The sequence below is a fragment of the Eurosta solidaginis genome, chromosome X (assembly GCF_040869045.1).
Source record: "Eurosta solidaginis isolate ZX-2024a chromosome X, ASM4086904v1, whole genome shotgun sequence".
In the NCBI taxonomy this organism is placed as follows: domain Eukaryota; kingdom Metazoa; phylum Arthropoda; class Insecta; order Diptera; family Tephritidae; genus Eurosta; species Eurosta solidaginis.
In genome coordinates, this window is record NC_090324.1 from 69,166,305 (window position 1) to 69,188,643 (window position 22,339).

The window sequence follows — 22,339 nt, forward strand, 5'->3', positions numbered from 1 at the left end:
GCCCACACCCTTTTAAAATACTCATTAATACCTTTCATTTGATACCCATGTCGTCCAAGATAAATTCTAGATTCACCCCTGGTCCACCTTTATGGCGATATGTCGAAAAGGCGTCCACCTATAGAACTTAGGCCCACTCCCTTTTAAAATTATCATTAACACATTTCATTTGATGCCCATATTGTACAAATTCTTGAATCAGACCTGGTCCACCTTTATGGCGATATCCCTAAATGGCGTCCATCTATAGAACTGGGGCCCACTTCCTTTAAAATACTCCTTAATACTTTCCATTTGATACATATGTCATACAAACACTTGCCAGGGTTACCCTAGTTTCTTTTTACAACATGGTGATTTTCCCTTACTTTGTCTCCACTGCTCCCAACTGAGTATGTAATGTTCGGTAACACCCGAACTTAGCCTTCCTTACTTGTTAATTGACGATTTTGGTCCTTAATGATACGAGCGGCTATAAAAATGATTTTTAACGTGATCGTTGAAGGATTTGGTATGCGTTTGCTGGTTAAGAAAGAAAAAAAAGCATTGCAAATACCAATTGCTTCAAAGACAAAACATGCTAATTAACTAGTTAATACAAGTGATTATTAATAACCTATAGGATTTTTTTTTATCCCATTCCTCCACTACTTTATTATGCAATATCTTTGCAAAGTTTCAGCCACATCCAAAAGGAAATGATGAAAATATGATTACTTTTATAAAGGATTGCTTTTAAAATTCTAATTTTCTGAAAAATATAAAATGGCGTTGAGCGACCTCTAAATGTCCTTCAAAAAAGTCAAAATTTTAACAGGGGGCTATTTTTCCAGCTATCTTCAAGAATCCGAACGTTCTCTATGAAAATTCCAAAATTTTTTACTTTTGAATCACCCTAATGGACAGGGAACAAATTTTCACATTAATAGTAAATGAAAAAATTGGTAGCTGTCGGAGTTCCAACGACTGGATGCAAAGCTACCTTGTAGGATCGTATTTGTGAGCACTATGGCCTGACCATCGGTGACGACGATGGGTCTGACAACAGTACTGATTCATTTCAGAGCAACGTAATGCAAGAAGGGGTGGGTATTCGTCCGGCCTTCACATTGCGTGATATAGAAAGTTCCCTGACATCGTTTAGTGGTGTCGGACATCCCTCGGTTGAGGAATGGCTTGACGATTTTGAGAATAATGCCACAGCTGTGCAGTGGGGTGATTTGCAAACATTTATATATGAAAAGCAGCTGTTAAAGGGTGCCGCTAAAATTTTCGTGCGCAGCCAACGCGGAATAAACAGTTGGTGTTTGCTGAAGGAAGCACCAAAGAATGAATTTGGAGTTATAGCTTCTTCTATTGAGGTGCACCGTGTGCTTAGGAATCGTAGGAAACGTCCAAACGAGGACTATCGGGAGTACCTATTTAGCCTTATAAGATAGGTAGGCCCGTAAATTTAGACGACAAAAGCCTCATAGAGTATTTTGTAGATGGTATTCCTGACTCCAGGGCAGGAAAAGCAAATTTGTATCAAGCTAGGTCAGTTGCCGAGTTGAAAGCTCAGATTATAATATATGAAAACATACGATAAAGTCGTCAGGTTAGTTCAGGTGTGTCGCAGAGAAAGCGTGAGGATTCCAAAGAAAATACAAGCAAGTCTCAAATAACTGATACCAAGCGATGTTATCCATGTGGTGAAGTAGGTCATTTAGCTAATGGCTGCCAACGCGAACGCAAGTCGACATGTTTTGGCTGTAAACAAACTGGACATCGCATTGCTGAGTGTCCGAAAAAAGAAGCTAAAATCAAGCAAGAGACGCCTCGCGTCAATACTTTACAATCGGTGCGTGCTTCATCCTCTATAGAATGTGTTATTTTTAAAGATCTGACAATGAATAATTTCAAATTTTCGGCGTTGCTGGATACAGGGTGCGACCTGTGTCTCTTGAGATACGACGTTCTCTTGATGTTAGGATATATTGACTTATCTAGGGAACGACACCAGTTAAGAGGCATAGGTAATAGTGTTCTTCATACAGTTGGCGGATTCAATATCAAATTAAAAGCAGATGACGTCGAACTAGATGTAACATTTCACGTCGTCCGTGAGCGAGACATTGTGTATCAGGCAATCATTTGCAACAACGTTTTGAAACAGCATGACTTGATTGTTTCGGAAGATAATGTCGAGTTTGAGGCGAAAGGTAATTTGAAACCGCCAGAGTCTCCTGGGTTGAGGGAGCCAGAATTAGAGATGTGTGTATTGCAGGAGTTTAAAGACTTGTCGTTATCAATCGATGAAAACCCTAAAAACGAAGTAAATATTAACCTATCCCACCCAAACAGCACGCAAGCTAAAGCAATTGAGACTGCTGTGAGAGGTTATTCGCCGATGAAGCATCAGGAATCCCCAGTTGTGATGAAAATTTGTTTAACTGGTGATAGTCCTGTTTTCCAAGGACCACGTCGAGTGTCATACTCTGACAGGTGTATCGTTGACAATCATGTTGCCGATTGGCTAAGGGAAGGCATTATCCAACCCAGTGCCTCAGAGTATGCATCGCCAATTGTCCTTGTCTCGAAAAAGGACGGTAGTAAGAGATTGTGCTGCGATTATCGTCGTCTTAATGAGAAGATAATCAAAGACAATTTTTCCATGCCGCTCATGGATGATGTGATTGAGAGGCTGCAAAGTGCACGCCTATTCACAACCCTAGATTTGAGAAATGTTTTCTTCCACGTCCAATCGAACCAGCATCCAGGAAATACACTTCGTTTGTTACCCATCAAGGCCAATTCGAATTTTTGTATGTACGAATTTCGAATTCTCCTGCTGTACTTACCAGATACATTTACGCCGTGTTTAGGGATCTTGTTGGGAATGAAACTGTAGTAACATACATGGATGATCTTATCATTCCCTCTAAGAATGTGGATCAGGGGATAATAAAGCTGAAGGCAGTTTTAGATCGGGCAGCACAGTTTAATTTGCGCATTAAGTGGGAAAAATGCCAATTTCTTAAAACAAAAGTATACTTCATAGGGTATGTAGTGGAGGGAGGTACGATAAGACCACCAGAAGGTAAAACCGAAGCAGTAAAGACATTTCCGATCCCAAATGACAAAAAACCATAGCAAAGGTTTCTCGGTTTAACGTCTTATTTCCGCCGATTTATTGAAGGGTATGCAATGATCGCGGCCACCGTGGTGTGATGGTAGTGTGCTCCGCCTACCACACCGTATGCCCTGGGTTCGCACCCCGGGCAAATCAACATCAAAATTTTAGAAATAAGGTTTTTTAATTGGAAGAAACTTTGTCTAAGCGGGGTCGCCCCTCGGCAGTGTTTGGCAAGCGCTCCGGGTGTATTTCTGCCATGAAAAGCTCTCAGTGAAAACTCATCTGCCTTGCAGATGCCGTTCGTAGTCGGCATAAAACATGTAGGTCCCGTCAGGCCAATTTGTAGGGAAAATCAAGAGGAGCACGACGCAAAGATCTCTTCGGAGGTTATCGCGCCTTACATTTATTTTTTTATTTATTTATGCAATGATCGCCAAACCATTGTCTGACCTTTTGCGTAAGGACGCCAAATTTGTTTTTGGGGAATGTCAACAGGCCGCGTTTCAGCAGCTGAAGGTAGCATTGATCAGTGCACCGGTTTTGAAACTTTAAAACGCGAAGACCTTTACTGAGGTTCATACTGACGCGTCTATGTATGGGTACGGAGGAGTACTCCTACAGAGAGACAGTGAAGACCAGCTATTCCATCTGGTCCAGTATATGAGCCGAAAGACAAAACCGGTTGAGGAGAAGTACCACTAATATAAGCTGGAAGTGCTAGCTCTAGTGGAAACTCTAAAGAAATGGCGGGTATATTTGATGGGAATTCACTTCAAGATTGTCACGGATTGCAACGCGTTCACCATGACAATGAAGAAAAAGGACGTGCCTCTAAGGGTAACTCGTTGGGCAATGATGCGTCACGTTGACGCGTTAAGCAGGGTAGCCTGTTTGATGCTAGAGGATTCATTAATCCATAGACTGAAACAAGCTCAGCAGCAGGATGAATGGATTCGAGCGATTTTTAAGGTCTTGAAGAGAGATACGTACGAAGATTTCTTTATGAAGCACAACCTCTTGTATAAGGATCTTGTAAAGGAACTTATAGTAGTACTTACGGTTATGGAAGACGAGATAATAAGAACAGCACACAAGCAGGGACATTTCTCAATAAAGAAAACACAAGACGCTGTTGAGAAAAGCTTTTTCATACCACAACTTAACTCAAAAATATGCAAAATGGTAAGGAGTTGTGTTGAATGCATTGTTACTGAAGCGAAGGCTGGGAGGAAGGAAGGTCTGCTGAATCCCATAGATAAAGATACCCGTCCTCTAAGCACTTACCATATCGACTATGTAGGGCCCATGGAGCAAACAAAGAAGGCCTACAATTATATTTTGGTTGTGGTGGATGACTTTTCCAAATTTGTGTGGTTATACCCAAACAAAAATACTGGTGCTGAAGCTTTCGTTGACCGTCTTTCAAAAAGGGCAACGAATTTCAGGAATCCTAGGCGTATAATAACAGACCGTGGAGGCGCTTTCACAGGTAACCTCTTTAAAGGATACTGCGAAAAAGAAGGTATTGAGCATTTATTAATAGCAACGGGAGCTCCGAGGGGAAATGGCCAAGTCGAGCGTATGCACCAAATAGTGCCAGTGTTGTCAAAGTTGTGCGCGGAGGAGCCCAAATGCTGGTATAAGCATATAGAAAGAGTTCAGCAGGCCATAAATAACACTCCAACGCGCAGTACAAAGTTTTCACCTTTTAAAATATTGACGGGGTGTGATATGAGGGCAACAAGGTTGTCGGAATTAAATGAGTTTTTACAGAATGCAGCTTTCTATGAGCTATATTTAGAACACGAAGCTATAAGAGAACAGGCCAAAGAAAACATTGCGTTGATTCAGAAAGAAAATAAACGTAGCTACGATACTAAAAGAAAAGAAGCAGTGAGGTACAAACAAAATGAGTTAGTTGCCATCAAGCGCACTCAATTTGGGAGTTGCCTTCGGTTAAGGCCGAAGTACTTTGGCCCTTACAAGATTGCGAAAGTTCTGGCTCATGATCGCTACGAGGTAGAAAAGGTTGGTGAAGGTGAAGGTCCGGGACGAACGACCACAGTCGCCGAGTATATGAAAAAGTGGGACCCATCGTTCGAGCCGAACGATTAGTCAGGGTGGCCGAATGTGGGATTGCATGCCTTATCATGATATCCCTAAACCGTGCCATAAGGTACGGTCCTGCAAATACGCTAATATGCAACCTTGCACAACAACCCTTTCTTGACGAACGACAACAAAACGAGGACAGCATCAGCGACATTGAAGAACGATTAGACAGTTGCATTTGAATTCGAGACGACAGGGACCGCCTAAATATAAGCAAATTTAATTAGTTCGACTATAAGTATTTTTATAGTTATTCTACACTTCAACAATTTAAATACTGAATAAAATAATAAATCCACTAAATTTTAAACGGTCGTGTGTTTAATTTAACTGTGACTCTACTATGGTACGTAACAATACTTCCAGTAGAGATATACTTATCAAAAGCTTTTTACACAGTCAACCACTGCACGTTACTGCACGACTTGTAAGGCCCCCCCACCCTCCTAGTCTAAAAACGTGGGCCGCCAATTATCTGTTATAAACGTAGCATTTAACGTAAGAAGAATTTTACAACGTGGTATTCTATCGCCGCTTTTGTTTAACTTCTATATATTAAAGCTCCCTTCGCCACCAGAAGGAGTTACCCCTCGATATGGTCACCGAGCCTAAAGGTTACTCAAATACGAGCCTGTCAAAACACCGCTCTCAGAACCGACACGGGCTGTCTTCTTATGTCCCCAGAGCACCACCGACATAGTAAGGCGAGAGTTATCCTTTCCAACGCCTCTAACACTCCTCTCACTGTGGCCACCCGTCTTGAAGCTGATGGCTTCCTTGGACTCCCGTTAGAGGATATTGATGACAATTTGGGAGTGGTCGCTCCAAATGGATGTGGAGAAGCACGTTTTCAACAAAAACCACAAGTAGAGATATGGAAGTGCAAATTACATAAGTTCAATTTGGTTAATCTCTTCACAAAACGAACGACTTACCTCCGAGGAGATTTAGACCCAGCTTCTCTTCCAATTTATGTCATGCTAAATATTTTATGGCGAAACCAAACGGCATTTGCAAGGCAGATGAATATGCACTTGGAAGCTTTTCATGGGAGAAGTATACTCGGAGTGCTTGCCAAACCACTTCCGAGAGGCGACCGCGTTTAGAAACACTTTTTTCTAACGGAAATTTTTTTAACGCCATAAGTCGATTAAAAATCTTTTAAATCAATTAATTTTCGTGTGGTATCCCTTTAAATGTATCCTTAAAATATATGTAAGAGCACAGAGATGGGTATATAGTATTCGGTTTCGTCCAAACTTAAACTTCCTTACTGGTTTTCTATTAAATTCAAAACATACGATCTCATTTAAAAAAAAAAGTTACTACACTTTTGGTAAAACTTCCGAAGTACTCACTTGGATCGAGTATACTCGATACCTTTTACTGTGTATGAATACTAGCATAGATACTTTGATCCGAATATTTTATATGAGTTCCGGTATCGATACTTTATCTAAAAGTTCTATCACTAAGCGTAGCTATCGTTAAATTTCGCCTATTTCTAAACCAATATATTATGGGTCGAAATAAGCCAGCATAGGAAATGTGATAAAGATACATATATGTAATTAAGTAATCGTGTTAACGGACGAACACACGGATGACTCAGTCAGAATCTTTTTCGACGCCATTACATACAAACGTTGTCCAATCGAAGTTATGATAACCTTGTGAACAAGTACCCTCTGAATTTGATTTGGTGCCCTCGCATACTTTTTTTTATCGTAAATAAGGAATGTGTGGTGTACCTTAATACGCAGCGGTTTAATCGCCTAGGCGTAATAGGCAAATTTTGATAATTTTATCAGAACAAGTAGTGTTTTAAAATATCCAGGGCAAACGTTAGTTTTATTATTTTTATATTATAAAAGTAAATAAAAATATGACTATCTTTTATTTCTTATTTAAGCACTTCCCCACCGGCACATGCTGCCATGCAACTGAAGCTAAGCATTTTTATTTCAAGAGTTCAAAATATTGGTTTTCTTCCAGTAGTGAACCTATAGAAGTTGTCATATCATTTATAATCATGTTTGCATTCGGATGAGTTGAACTGCTGACACCTTGATTTTGTTCGAAGTTGCTTTTGATAATATTGCATGTAACCGTTGAGTCATTGGTTTCCAACCAGCTTTGACAATTCTGCACATATTCGAGGGTTCGCTGGTATGTATCGAGCCGCATGCTCTTATGAGCGAGCGATCCGTTTCCATTAGGTATGTTTGAGTGCGTATGCACTTCGATAGTTGAAGTACTACCACCAAAATCGCTAGTGAAACCAGTACTGTAACGATCAACTGGTATTGCTGTTATTCGATTAGGAGCACTGCATACAAATTGTCCTGCGAACGGGGTTGCTTGTGTCTGATTAGTTGCCATTGATTGTACGGCCATTTTCCTAGTGGTTACGGTTTTTTGTGTTGATGTAGACGATCCCGGGAGGTTCTTAAGCAGGGCCGACTGATTATTTTCAAAGGTGGGAGACATTAGAGATTGACTAATATCACAACATTGTATTTCAGTAAACGGTAACTCTTGAATTTGACCAGTCAAGGGCTGCAGAGATATCTCTGGTAATTGATCCATATTCTGTTCCTGCTGCATAGGCCGTAATGTAGCAAACTGCAGGTTATTATCCGTACCTTTAGTGGCATATTCTTTAGAACTTACAGCATCATAAGCCTTAGTGTCGAGTAAACTAGAAATTGATGAATCAATATAAATACTAGTGGCTGATGGCTTTAAAAGCTTATGAATATGTTGCGGTTGTATACATGTATTGTGTATTTTAGATTGAATAACATATTTTTCACTTTGATAGCCTGAACGATGTTTGAATATTTGTTGCTGCTGCCCCTGCTGCTGTTGTACACAACTCAATGGAGTTTCAGCCAAATCTATTTCTTTACGCGCGTCTATTTGTGCTTGAGGCCGATAATAATCGTTGGTAGAAGTTACCGAAGGTGACCCACTCTTTTCACAGTTAAAGGTATAGTGTTGTAACTCATTCGTAGTATTTCTCAAAGAAGGCGACATAATCGGTCTTACTTCTACTAAATGGTTGTTAGATAATGAATTTATGATGGGGACAGGTTGTATTACAGAAGAAATTATTGGAAAATCCGGGTTCGAAATTCCTTTATTGGTTAGTTGGTCTGTATATTTCCGATTGTTTGTGGCACTTTCGTTAGTTATTTCAATGGCTTCTGACGGATGCCTTTGAATAAATTGTTGAGGTGCATACTTTTCTGGTTCATTAATGGAATTTGGCTTATCAGACACTTGATTCAAGTACACAAGCATTTCGTCGGGTAAAACCAATTTATTCTCGATAAGTTCATTTTCTTCAACCTCATCCAAGTTAACTCTTTCGTTTGGATGATGTTCGATGGACACGGCTATTGATTTCTCTGTACCGGGAACGAACCTATTTTTAACTTCTAAATTGGTTCGATAGTCATCAATTTTTAAATCTTTAGTAGTGCTTTTATTCCTTCGGCTTCTGCATGACATTTGCGTCGGAGATAATTGAAGAGGATCGCAAAAAGAATCGTTGTGTCCACTAATGGGTTCTGACTGTCGACGCCAGGAAGATATCTGTATGTCGGACACTATTGGAACCGCTTCTTCATTGTCACATTGTTCATTCTGAGACGGCAATTGTAGGTCTGGAAATAAGGTACGACCGCCATCATGTTGTAAAGCTTTTTTTGAATAATTAAAAGACTGTGCTCGTGAGGTCGTCAAATGTGAAGATCTTGGTGGCGGCACATTGTTTCCTTTTAAATAAGTTTTATACATTTCCAATGAACCAATGCGTGATAATATTTTATCTTCGCTGGAAAAGTGCCCTATATCACATGATACTAATGTCTTCTGGACGTTGTTATCATAAGCTCGGATATTGTTTATATTATTACCATTTGTGATCCCAGTTATAGCTATATTATCTATACCATTATAGTTATTTGCACATCCTCCTACTATGCCACAAGTAATATTTGAAAGTTGACTGGATCGCCTTGAACAGCTAGGCGAAATTGGATCGTAGAGGGATCCTGTATTATATGATGGTCTCATATTTGACATAAGAGATACCTGGGATGACTGACTACTTCGTCTACTCTGCATGCTGCAATAGTATGTACTGACATTAGAACTTTGACTGTCACGGCGTAAGAGCTGATGCTGTTGAAGTCGTGTTTGCAACTCCGTTAATTGATGAACTGGTTGCGGCATTTTCGGGATATTTTCTGAAATTGTGTCATCAGATGGCTCCATTTTTAAGTTAGTTATTCGATGGTTAAGCTCTCCAATACCTATGGTCATATTGCGATGGGGTTTTGATATATTTGATAGGAATGTTGTTCCCAAATTTATCCCTTTGGCGTGTAATCGACTACGTAGTCTCTGGGGTGGTATTGCACCACCACCTCCTGCAGTTTCGTTACCAATAGAACCAGCATTAGCTCCATTATCAATGCTTACCATTGATCGTAAGACGTATGGAAAATCTGGTACCTCCAAATCTTCATTACATTCCCAAGGTTCGTCCACTGTACTTGCAACATTGTTCAATTCAATTTCGTCATTTATAAGGTCCAAGGCACAACTTGCAGTAACATATTTGGATTCAGAAATGTTACCAATTACAAAATGCTGTTCATCCAGGCCATTCTGAGTATGCTCGGGCACATTGGTATCCGATTCCGACTTTATGTCAGGGCTAGATACACTTGTTGGCTTTCCAGAGTATGTATCATTACTCCGAGGGCTGCAATTGATTTGAGGACGACTTCGGCCATGAAACTGTGCATGAACACACGATTTTGAACTGATCATATCGAATGTACCATTATTGCCACCCTGCTCATCTAATCCAGAATTATCGTGCTCTTGCGGTGCACCCTTGTGCTTTTTGTTTGCATAGAACTCGGCACCATGCACTGTTTTAACGTGTTTCCGCAACGAACTGGGATCCGTGTACCTTTTTGTGCAACCAGGTGCTTTACAAATGTATGGTTTCTATAAGAGGTAAACAAATTGTTATTATTTCAATGGATTTCATTACTGACCGAAATTGATGGGAGGGAGGGGTTTTTAAAAATGCATGTAAATATTGATATTAAGTGTATTAATTCAATGAGTTTATCACGGTTGGTATTATACAAATCAGACGAGTTATTTAGTGCACTCATATTGCGTAGTACATGTCTAAACAAAACCTTCTTTTGAAATATTTGTACATGTGTGTGAAAAATCCAAAATAAGCATACTTTTGTACGAAATAGCATCGCCTGTTCCTTAGTTACAGTTAGTCATATGAAATTTCAGCAAAATAAATAATATTTGAAAAAAAATGGAGAACTAAGAGACGAATTCGGACCGTAATTCACGCTCTACTCTCTTCATTTCAGCCATAATAAATGGGGAAAAGCAATTCTGCCACATTAGTGTAAGAGCTCCCTAACATTAAATTATTAGCTTTTTTTATTATTAGCACAACAGAAAAAATGTTATAGACTTTCTTACTTCGAGCGGAAGTGTTTGTTGCAAAATTACAGAAGTGTTGGGCATTGAGTATTGAGTATAACACACATTACAGATAAAACAAGTCATTATATAAACTTTATTCAACATTTCTGTAATAATTTTTTGTATATTATATGTATCGGCCCGAAAATTGTATTTTCATATTCAGAGCTGTTCTACCCCCATACACTTATAACACCTTCATATATTGGTAACATATTAGTGCAATAAGATTGAAAGATTTTTCAAGTAGCACAAAGATAAGAAAAGAAGTATGAAATTACAATACGTAATTAGAGAAAGTGAAATAAGTGCACAAATTAAAAATAAAAGTACGATTAAAAATGGGGATTGAAAATAAAAAACAAAAGAAAAACCAGAAAAATAATAAATTGAAGTAACAAGAGCAACAAAATTTTGATATACGTAAAATACAAGTAACAAGAAAAAAAAAGTATTATTATATATATATATATATATATATAGTTAGTTGTATTTTACGTATATCAAAATTTTGTTGCTCTTGTTACTTCAATTTATTATATATATATATAAATTTAGAAAGTAAAATTCTATTGATACAAAGCTCTTTTTCGCTAAGATATAGCTTATTATTTTCGTGTACGACCCTTTTAAAAATCTTTTATATAAAAGTGGGCGTGGTCTTTAACCGATCTCGTCCATTTTTTCTAGAAATATTTCCTGCTATAGGGAAAATTTGTGTACCCAATTTTATTACGATCCGTTAATTATAACTTTCATGAAAATGAAATGGTATATTAATTTCGTCACGAAACCCAAAATTGTAAGTCCTTAAAGGAAAATAGATAGACCCAACATTAAGTATACCGAAATAATCAGGTTGAAGAGCTGAGTTGATTTAGCCATGTACGTCTGTCCGTCTGTCCGTCTGTCTGTTTGTATGCAAACTAGTCCCTCAATTTTTGAGATATCTTCACAAAATTTGGTGAGCGGGTGTAGATATTTGGGTGTCCGATTAGACATTTGTCGGAACCGCCCGGATCGGACCACTATAGCATATATCCTCCATACAACCGATTTTTCAGAAAAAGAGGATTTTTGTAATATCTTACTCAATTTAACAGATTGAAGCTTCAAACTTCACCATATAAAATGAAAAAGTTGATGAGATTGGTCGTATATGTAGTATATATCCCCCACAACCGATTGTTCAGATAAGAAACTTTTCGTAATGCTGCCCTATTTTAAGAGCTAGAGGCTTCAAATTTCAACGAATGCTTACATGTATAGCATATATTGTTGTCTGAAAAAATCATAGAGATCGGTTGTATATATAGTATATATCTCATAAAACCGATTGTTCAGATAAGAAACTTTTCGCAATTTCTACCCCATTTTAACAGCTATAAGCTTCAAATTGCACCGATTGCTTACGTATATACTATATATTGTTGTGTCAAAAAATCATAGAGATTGGTGATATATATAGTATATATATGGTGGTATATTTAGTATATATATATAGTATATATATATTTTTTCGCGATTTTAGCCCCATTTTAACAGCTAGAAGCTTCAAATTTCACCAAGTGCTTACGTGTATAGCATATATTGTTGTCTGGAAAAATTATAGAGATCGGTTGTATATATAGTATATATCTCATACAACCGATTGTTCAGATAAGAAACTTTGCGCAATTTCTGCCCCGTTTTAACAGCTAGAAGCTTCAAATGCTTACGCATTTAGCATATATTGTTGTCTGAAAAAATCATAGAGATCGGTGGTATATATAGTATATATATGGTGGTATATTTAGTATATATATATAGTATATATATATTTTTTCGCGATTTTAGCCCCATTTTAACAGCTAGAAGCTTCAAATTTCACCAAATGCTTACGTGTATAGCATATATTGTTGTCTGAAAAAATCATAGAGATCGGTGATATATATAATATATATATGATGGTATATATAGTATGATGGTATATATAGTAGGTATATATATATATTTTTTGCGATTTCGGCCCCATTTTAACAGCTAGAAGCTTCAAATTTCACCAAATGCTTACGCATTTAGCATATATTGTTGTCTGAAAAAATCATAGAGGTCGGTGGTATATATAGTATATATATGGTTGTATATTTAGTATATATATATAGTATATATATATTTTTTCGCGATTTTAACCCCATTTTAACAGCTAGAAGCTTCAAATTTCACCAAATGCTTACGCATTTAGCATATATTGTTGTCTGAAAAAATCATAGAGATCGGTGGTATATATAGTATATATATGGTGGTATATTTAGTATATATATATAGTATATATATATTTTTTCACGATTTTAGCCCCATTTTAACAGCTAGAAGCTTCAAATTTCACCAAGTGCTTACGTGTATAGCATATATTGTTGTCTGAAAAAATTATAGAGATCGGTTGTATATATAGTATATATCTCATACAACCGATTGTTCAGATAAGAAACTTTGTGCAATTTCTGCCCCGTTTTAACAGCTAGAAGCTTAAAATTTCACCAAATGCTTAGGTATATAGCATATATTGTTGTCCGAAAAAATCATAGAGATCGGTGGTATACATATTATATACTTCATACAAACTGTCATTTTTGCCCCTGTTTTACGGATAGAAGCTTCGTGATTCCTAGTCATAGTTTTTACATTCAGACCACAAAAAACGTGAAGCTTTGCATCCTCACACAAAGTACCTACCTATTTTTTATTTTATATTTATCTTAAAAATCGTTTAGATATGTTCAAATTTCACCAAATGTTTACGTGTATAGCATATATTGTTTTCTGAAAAAATCATAGAGATCGGTAGTATATATAATCTCATACAACCGATTGTTCAGATAAGAAACTTTGCGCAATTTCTTCACCATTTTAACAGCTAGAAGCTTCAAATTTCAAAAAATGCTTACGTGTATAGTATATATTGTTGTCTGAAAAAATCATTGAGATCGGTGGTATATATAGTATATATCTCATACAACCAATTGTTCAGATAAGAAACTTTTCGCAATTTCTACCCCATTTTAACAGCTATAAGCTTCAAATTGCACCGATTGCTTACGTATATACTATATATTTTTGTGTCAAAAAATCATAGAGATCGGTTATATATATAGTATATATATGGTGGTATATTTAGTATATATATATAGTATATATATATTTTTTCGCGATTTTAGCCCCATTTTAACAGCTAGAAGCTTCAAATTTCACCAAATGCTTACGTGTATAGCATATATTGTTGTCTGAAAAAATCATAGAGATCGGGAATATATATAATATATATATGATGGTATATATAGTATGATGGTATATATAGTAGGTATATATATATTTTTTTTTGCGATTTCGGCCCCATTTTAACAGCTAGAAGCTTCAAATTTCACCAAGTGCTTACGTGTATAGCATATATTGTTGTCTGAAAAAATTATAGAGATCGGTTGTATATATAGTATATATCTCATACAACCGATTGTTCAGATAAGAAACTTTTCGCAATTTCTACCCCATTTTAACAGCTATAAGCTTCAAATTGCACCGATTGCTTATGTATATACTATATATTGTTGTGTCAAAAAATCAAAGAGATCGGTGGTATATATAGTATATATATGGTGGTATATTTAGTATATATATATAGTATATATATTTTTTCGCGATTTTAGCCCCATTTTAACAGCTCGAAGCTTCAAATTTCACCAAGTGCTTACGTGTATACCATATATTGTTGTCTGAAATAATTATAGAGATCGGTTGTATATATAGTATATATCTCATACAACCGATTGTTCAGATAAGAAACTTTTCGCAATTTCTACCCCATTTTAACAGCTATAAGCTTCAAATTGCACCAAATGCTTACATGTATAGCATATATTGTTGTCTGAAAAAATCATAGAGATCGGTGATATATATAATATATATATGATGGTATATATAGTATGATGGTATATATAGTAGGTATATATATATTTTTTCCGATTTCGGCCCCATTTTAACAGCTAGAAGCTTCAAATTGCACCAAATGCTTACATGTATAGCATATATTGTTGTCTGAAAAAATCATAGAGATCGGTGATATATATAATATATATATGATGGCATATATAGTATGATGGTATATATAGTAGGTATATATATATTTTTTTTGCGATTTCGGCCCCATTTTAACAGCTAGAAGCTTCAAATTTCACCAAATGCTTACGCATTTAGCATGTATTGTTGTCTGAAAAAATCATAGAGATCGGTGGTATATATAGTATATATATGGTGGTATATTGAGTATATATATATAGTATATATATTTTTTTTCGCGATTTTAGCCCCATTTTAACAGCTAGAAGCTTCAAATTTCACCAAATGCTTACGATATAGCATACATTGTTGTCTGAAAAAATCATAGAGATCGGTGGTACATATATTATATACCCCATATAAACTATATTTGTTTGCCCCTTTTTTACGGCTAGAAGCTTCAAAATTCATAAAATTTCATCAAATAGTTACGTTTACGTCATATATTGTTGAAATACGTGATTCGTAGTCATAGTTTTTACACGCAGCCCACAAAAAACCTGAAACTTTGCACCCTCACACAAAGTACATACCTATTTTTATACTCAGTTGAGCAGAGCTCACAGAGTATATTAACTTTGATTGGATAACGGTTGGTTGTACAGGTATAAAGGAATCGAGATAGATATAGACTTCCATATATCAAAATCATCAGTATCGAAAAAAAATTCGATTGAGCCATGTCCGTCCGTCCGTCCGTCCGTCCGTCTGTCCGTTAACACGAAAACTTGAGTAAATTTTGAGGTATCTTGATGAAATATGGTATGTAGGTTCCTGGGCACTCATCTCAGATCGCTATTTAAAATGAACGATATCGGACAATAACCCCGCCCACTTTTTCGATATCGAAAATTTCGAAAATAGAAAAAGTGCGATAATTCATTACCAAATATGGATTAAGCGATGAAACTTGGTAGGTGAGTTGAACTTATGACGCATAATAGAAAACTAGTAAAATTTTGGAGAATGGGCGTGGCACCGCCCATTTTTAAAAGAAGGTAATTTAGAAGTTTTGCAAGCTGTAATTTGGCAGTCGTTGAAGATATCATGATGAAATTTGGCACGAACGTTACTCTTATTACTATATGTCAGCTTAATAAAAATTAGCAAAATCGGAGAACGACCACGCCTTTACAATATATAAGTAAATTATATCAACATTCAACCCCAGTAATGATATGGTGTAACAAAATACAAAAATAAAAGAAAATTTCAAAATGGGCGAGCCTCACCCTTTTTCATTTAATTTGTCTAGGATAGTTTTAATGCCATAAGTAGAACAAAAATTTACCAATACTTGTGAAATTTGGTGGAGGCTTAGATTCTAGGACGATAAATGTTTTCTGTGAAAAAGGGGAAATCGGTTGAAGCCACGCCCAGTTTTTATACACAGTCGACCGTCTGTCCTTCCGCTCGGCCGTTAACACGATAACTTGAGCAAAAATCGATATATCTTTACTAAACTCAGTTCACGTACTTATCTGAACTCACTTTGTATTTGTGTAAAAAATGGCCGAAATCCGACTATGACCACGCCCACTTTTTCGATATCGAAAATTACGAAAAATGAACAAAATGCCATAGTTATATACCAAATACGAAAAAAGGGATGAAACATGGTAATTGTATTGGTCTATTGACGCAAAATATAACTTTAGAAAAACACTTGGTAAAATGGGTGTGACACCTACCATATTAAGTAGAAGAAAATGAAAAAGTTTTGCAGGGTGAAATCAAAAGCCCTTGGTATTTTGGAAGGAATACTGTTCGTGGTATTACATATATAAATAAATTAGCGGTACCCGACAGATGATGTTGTGGATCACCCTGGTCAACATTTTGGTCGATATCTCGAAAACGCCTTCACACGTACAAACACATTCTAGAGTCACTCCTGGTCCACGTTTATGGCGATATCTCGAAAAGGCGTCCACATATAGAACCAAGTCGCACACCTTTTTAAAATACTCAGTAACACCTTTCATTTGATACCCATATCGTACAAACAAATTCTAGAGTCACCCCTGGTCCACTTTTATGGCGATATTTCGAAAAGGCGTTCACCTATAGAACTAAGCCCGCGCCCTTTTAAAATACGCATTAACACCTTTCATTTAATACCCATATCGTACAAACAAATTCTAGAGTCACCCCTGGTCCACCTTTATGGCGATATTTCGAAAAGGCGTCCACTTATAGAACTAAGGCCCACGCCTTTCATTTGATACCCATATCGTACAAACAAATTCTAGACTCACCCCTAGTCCACCTTTATGGCGATATCTCGAAAAGTCGTCCACCTATAGAACTAAGGCCCACGCCCTTTTGAAACACTCATTAACACCTTTCATTTGATAACCATATTGTACAAACGCATTCTAGAGTCACCCCTTGTCCACTTTTATAACGATATTCCGAAAAGGCGTCCACCTATAGAACTACGGCCCACTCCTTTTTAAAACACTTATTAAAACCTTTCGTTTGATACCCATATTGTACAAACACATTCTAGAGTCAACCCTGGTCCACTTTTATAACGATATTCCGAAAAGGCGTCCACCTATAGAACTAAGGCCCACTCCCTTTCAAAATACTCATTAACACCTTTCATTTGATACCGATATAGTACAAACAAATTCTAGAGTCACCCCTGGTCCACCTTTATGGCGATATCTCAAAAAGGCGTCCACCTATAGAACTCAGGCCCACTCCCTTTTAAAATTATCATTAACACATTTCATTTGATACCCATATCGTACAAACAAATTCTAGAGTCAAGCCTGGTCCACCTTTATGGCGATATCCCTAAATGGCGTCCATCTATAGAACTATGGCCCACTTCCTCTTAAATACTCTTTAATACCTTCCATTTTATACACATGTCATACAAACACATTCCAGGGTTACCCTAAGTTCTTTTTACAACATGGTGATTTTCCCTTACTTTGTCTCCACAGCTCTCAACTGAGTATGTAATGTTCGGTTACACCCGAACTTAGCCTTCCTTACTTGTTCATTTTATATTTATCTTAAAAATCGTTTAGGTATGTAGATTTGTTCACTATATATTTCTTATCTTATACATCCGATTATTCGGAGATTACGAATGGGATAAGATTATTGTTCAGCCCCACTCATGAAAGGTATGAAGTCTTCGGCACAGCCGAAGACAGTCCCATCCTTACTTGTTTATTTTATATTTATCTTAAAAATTGTTTAGATATGCTCAAATTTCACCAAATGTTTACGTGTATAGCATATACTGTTGTCTGAAAAAATCATAGAGACCGGTGGTATATATAGTATATATCTCATACAACCTATTGTTCAGATAAGAAACTTTGCGCAGTTTCTGCCCCCATTTTAGCAGCTAGAAGCTTCAAATTTCACCAAATGCTTACGTGTATAGCATATATTGTTGCCTGAAAAAATCATTGAGATCAGTGGTATATATAGTATATATCTCATACAACCGATTGTTCAGATAAGAAACTTTGCGCAGTTTCTGCCCCATTTTAGCAGCTAGAACCCTCAAATTTCACCAAATGCTTACGTATATAGCATATATTGTTGTCTGAAAAAATTATAGAGATCGGTTGTATATATATTATATACCCCATATAAACTGTATTTTATTGCCCCTTTTTTACGGCTAGAAGCTTCAAAATTCATCAAATTTCATCAAATAGTTACGTTTAGGTCATATATTTTAGAAATACGTGATTCGTAGTCATAGTTTTTACATGCAGACCACAAAAAACGTGAAGCTTTGCATCCTCACACAAAGTACCTACCTATTTTTATACCTTTCATGAAAATGAAATGGTATATTAATTTCGTCACGAAACCCAAAATTGTAAGTCCTTAAAGGAAAATAGATAGACCCAACATTAAGTATACCGAAATAATCAGGTTGAAGAGCTGAGTTGATTTAGCCATGTCCGTCTGTCCGTCTGTCTGTTTGTATGCAAACTGGTCCTCAATTTTTGAGATATCTTGATAAAATTTGGCGAGCGGGTGTATTTGGGTGCCCGATTAGACATTAGTGGGAACCGGCCGGATCGGACACTATAGCATATATCCTCCATACAACCGATTTTTCAGAAAAAGAGGATTTTTGTCATATCTTACTCAATTTAACAGATTGAAGCTTCAAACTTCACCATATAATTTCGTATATTGCACATATTGTTGCCTGAAAAACCTGATGAGATCGGTCGTATATATAGTATATATCCCCCACAACCGATTGTTCAGATAAGAAACTTTTCGTAATTTCTGCCCTATTTTAAGAGCTAGAGGCTTCAAATTTCACCGAATGCTTACGTATATGGCATATATTGTTGTCTTAAAAAATCATAGAGATCGGTTTTATATATAGTATATATCTCATTCAAACGATTGTTCAGATAAGAAACTTTTCGCAATTTCTACCCCATTTTAACAGCTATAAGCTTGATATTTCACCGATTGCTTACGTATATAGTGTATATTGTTGTGTCAAAAAATCATAGAGATCGGTGATATATATAATATATATATGATGGTATATATAGTATATATATTTTGTTTTGCGATTTCGGCCCCATTTTAACAGCTAGAAGCTTCAAATTTCACCAAATGCTTACGTGTATAGCATATATTGATGTCTGTAAAAATCATTGATATCGGTGGTATACATAGTATATATCTCATACAACCGATTGTTCAGATAAGAAACTTTGCGCAATTCAAATTTCACCAAATGCTTACGCATATAGCATATATTGTTGTCTGAAAAAATCATAGAGATCGGTGGTATATATATTATATACTTCATACAAACTGTCATTTTTGGCCCTTTTTTACGGCTAGAATCTTCAAAATTCATCAAATTTCATCAAATAGTTACGTTTAGGTCATATATTTTTGAAATATGTGATTCGTAGTCATAGTTTTTACATGCAGACCACAAAAAACGTGAAGCTTTGCATCCTCACACAAAGTACCTTTCATGAAAATGAAATGGTATATCAATTTCGTCACGAAACTCAAAATTGTAAGTCCTTAAAGGAAAATAGATAGACCCAACATTAAGTATACCGAAGTAATCAGGTTGAAGAGCTGAGTTGATTTAGCCATGTCCGTCTGTCCGTCTGTCTGTTTGTATGCAAACTAGTCCTCAATTTTTGAGATATCTTGATAAAATTTGGTGAGCGGGTGTATTTGGGTGCCCGATTAGACATTTGTGGGAACCGGCCGGATCGGACCACTATAGCATATATCCTCCATACAACCGATTTTTCATAAAAAGAGGATTTTTATCATATCTTACTCAATTTAACAGATTGAAGCTTCAAACTCCACCATATAATTTCGTATATTGCACATATTGTTTCCTGAAAAAATTGATGAGATCGGTCGTATATATAGTATATATCCCCCCACAACCGATATTTCAGTTAAGAAACTTTTCGTAATTACTGCCCTATTTTAAGAGCTAGAGGCTTCAAATTTCAACGAATGCTTACGTATATAGCATATATTGATGTCTGAAAAAATCATAAAGATAGGTGGTATATGTAGTATATATATGGTGGTATATATAGTATATATATATATTTTCGCAATTTTAGCCCCATTTTAACAGCTAGAAGATTCAAATTTCACCAAGTGCTTACGTATATGGCATATATTGTTGTCTAAAAAATCATAGAGATCGGTGATATACATAATATATATATGATGGTATATATATAATATATATATATTTTTTTGCGATTTCGGCCCCATTTTAACAGCTAGAAGCTTCAAATTTCACCAAATGCTTACGTGTATAGCATATATTGATGTCTGAAAAAATCATTGAGATCGGTGGTATACATAGTATATATCTTATACAACCGATTGTTCAGATAAGAAACTTTCCGCAATTTCTGCACCGTTTTAACAGCTAGAAGCTTCAAATTTCACCAAGTGCTTACGCATATAGCATATATTCTTGTCTGAAAAAATCATAGAGATCGGTGGTATATATATTATATACTTCATATAAAATATCATTTTTGGCCCTTTTTTACGACTAGAAGCTTCAAAATTCATCAAATTTCATCAAATAGTTACGTTTAGGTCATATATTTTTGAAATACGTGATTCGTAGTCATAGTTTTTACATGCAGACCACAAAAAACGTGAAGCTTTGCATCCTCACACAAAGTACCTACCTATTTTTATACCTTTCATGAAAATGAAATGGTATATTAATTTCGTCGCGAAACCCAAAATTGTAAGTCCTTAAAGGAAAATAGATAGACCTAACATTAAGTATACCGAAATAATCAGGTTGAAGAGCTGAGTTGATTTAGCCATGTCCGTCTGTCCGTCTGTCCGTCTGTACGTCTGTCTGTTTGTATGCAAACTAGTCCCTCAATTTTTGAGATATCTTGATAAAATTTGGTGAGCGGGTGTATTTGGGTGTCCGATTAGACATTTGTCGGAACCGGCCGGATCGGACCACTATAGCATATATCCTCCATACAACCGATTTTTCAGAAAAAGAGGATTTTTGTCATATCTTACTCAATTTAACAGATTGAAGCTTCAAACTTCACCATATAATTTCGTATATTGCACATATTGTTGCCTGAAAAAACTGATGAGATAGGTCGTATATATAGTATATATCCCCCACAACCGATTGTTCAGATAAGAAACTTTTCGTAATTACTGCCCTATTTTAAGAGCTAGAGGCTTCAAATTTCAACGAATGCTTACGTATATAGCATATATTATTGTCTGAAAAAATCATAAAGATCGGTGGTATATATAGTATATATATGGTGGTATATATAGTATATATATTGTGGTATATATAGTATATATATATATAGTATATATATTTTTTTTTCGCAATTTTAGCCCCATTTTAACAGCTAGAAGCTTCAAATTTCACCGAATGCTTACGTATATGGCATATATTGTTCTCAGAAAAAATCATAGAGATCGGTTGTATATATAGTATATATCTCATTCAACCGATTGTTCAGATAAGAAACTTTTCGAAATTTCTACCCCATTTTAACAGCTATAAGCTTCAAATTTCAAATTACGTTTAGGTCATATATTTTTGAAATACGTGACTCGTAGTCTTTGTTTTTTCATGCAGACCACAAAAAACTTGAAGTTTTGCATCCTCACACAAAGTACCTACCTATTTTTTATTTTATATTTATCTTAAAAATTATTTAGATATGTTCAAATTTCACCAAATGTTTACGTGTATAGCATATACTGTTGTCTGAAAAAATCATAGAGACCGGTGGTATATATAGTATATATCTCATACAAACTATTGTTGTGATAAGAAACTTTGCGCAATTTCTTCCCCATTTTAACAGCTAGAAGCCTCAAATTTCACCAAATGCTTACGTGTATAGCATATATTGTTGTCTGAAAAAACCATTGAGATCGGTGGTATATATAGTATATATCTCATACAACCGA

The 22,339-nt window shown here is 36.0% G+C and overlaps 1 protein-coding gene across 4 annotated transcripts in view; it reads right to left on the minus strand.

The window, feature by feature from the left end:
* Nucleotides 1–7,059: 7,059 nt before the first annotated feature.
* LOC137234356 (transcriptional activator cubitus interruptus-like) overlaps nucleotides 7,060–22,339 on the minus strand; it is a 639,403-nt gene continuing 624,123 nt past the window's right edge. For all 4 annotated transcript variants that reach the window (XM_067757944.1, XM_067757941.1, XM_067757943.1 and 1 more), the window contains one exon: nucleotides 7,060–10,255. In XM_067757944.1, coding sequence (XP_067614045.1) covers nucleotides 7,187–10,255 — 3,069 coding nt within the window. In that variant the 3' untranslated portion in view covers nucleotides 7,060–7,186. The remainder of the gene's footprint in view (nucleotides 10,256–22,339) is intronic.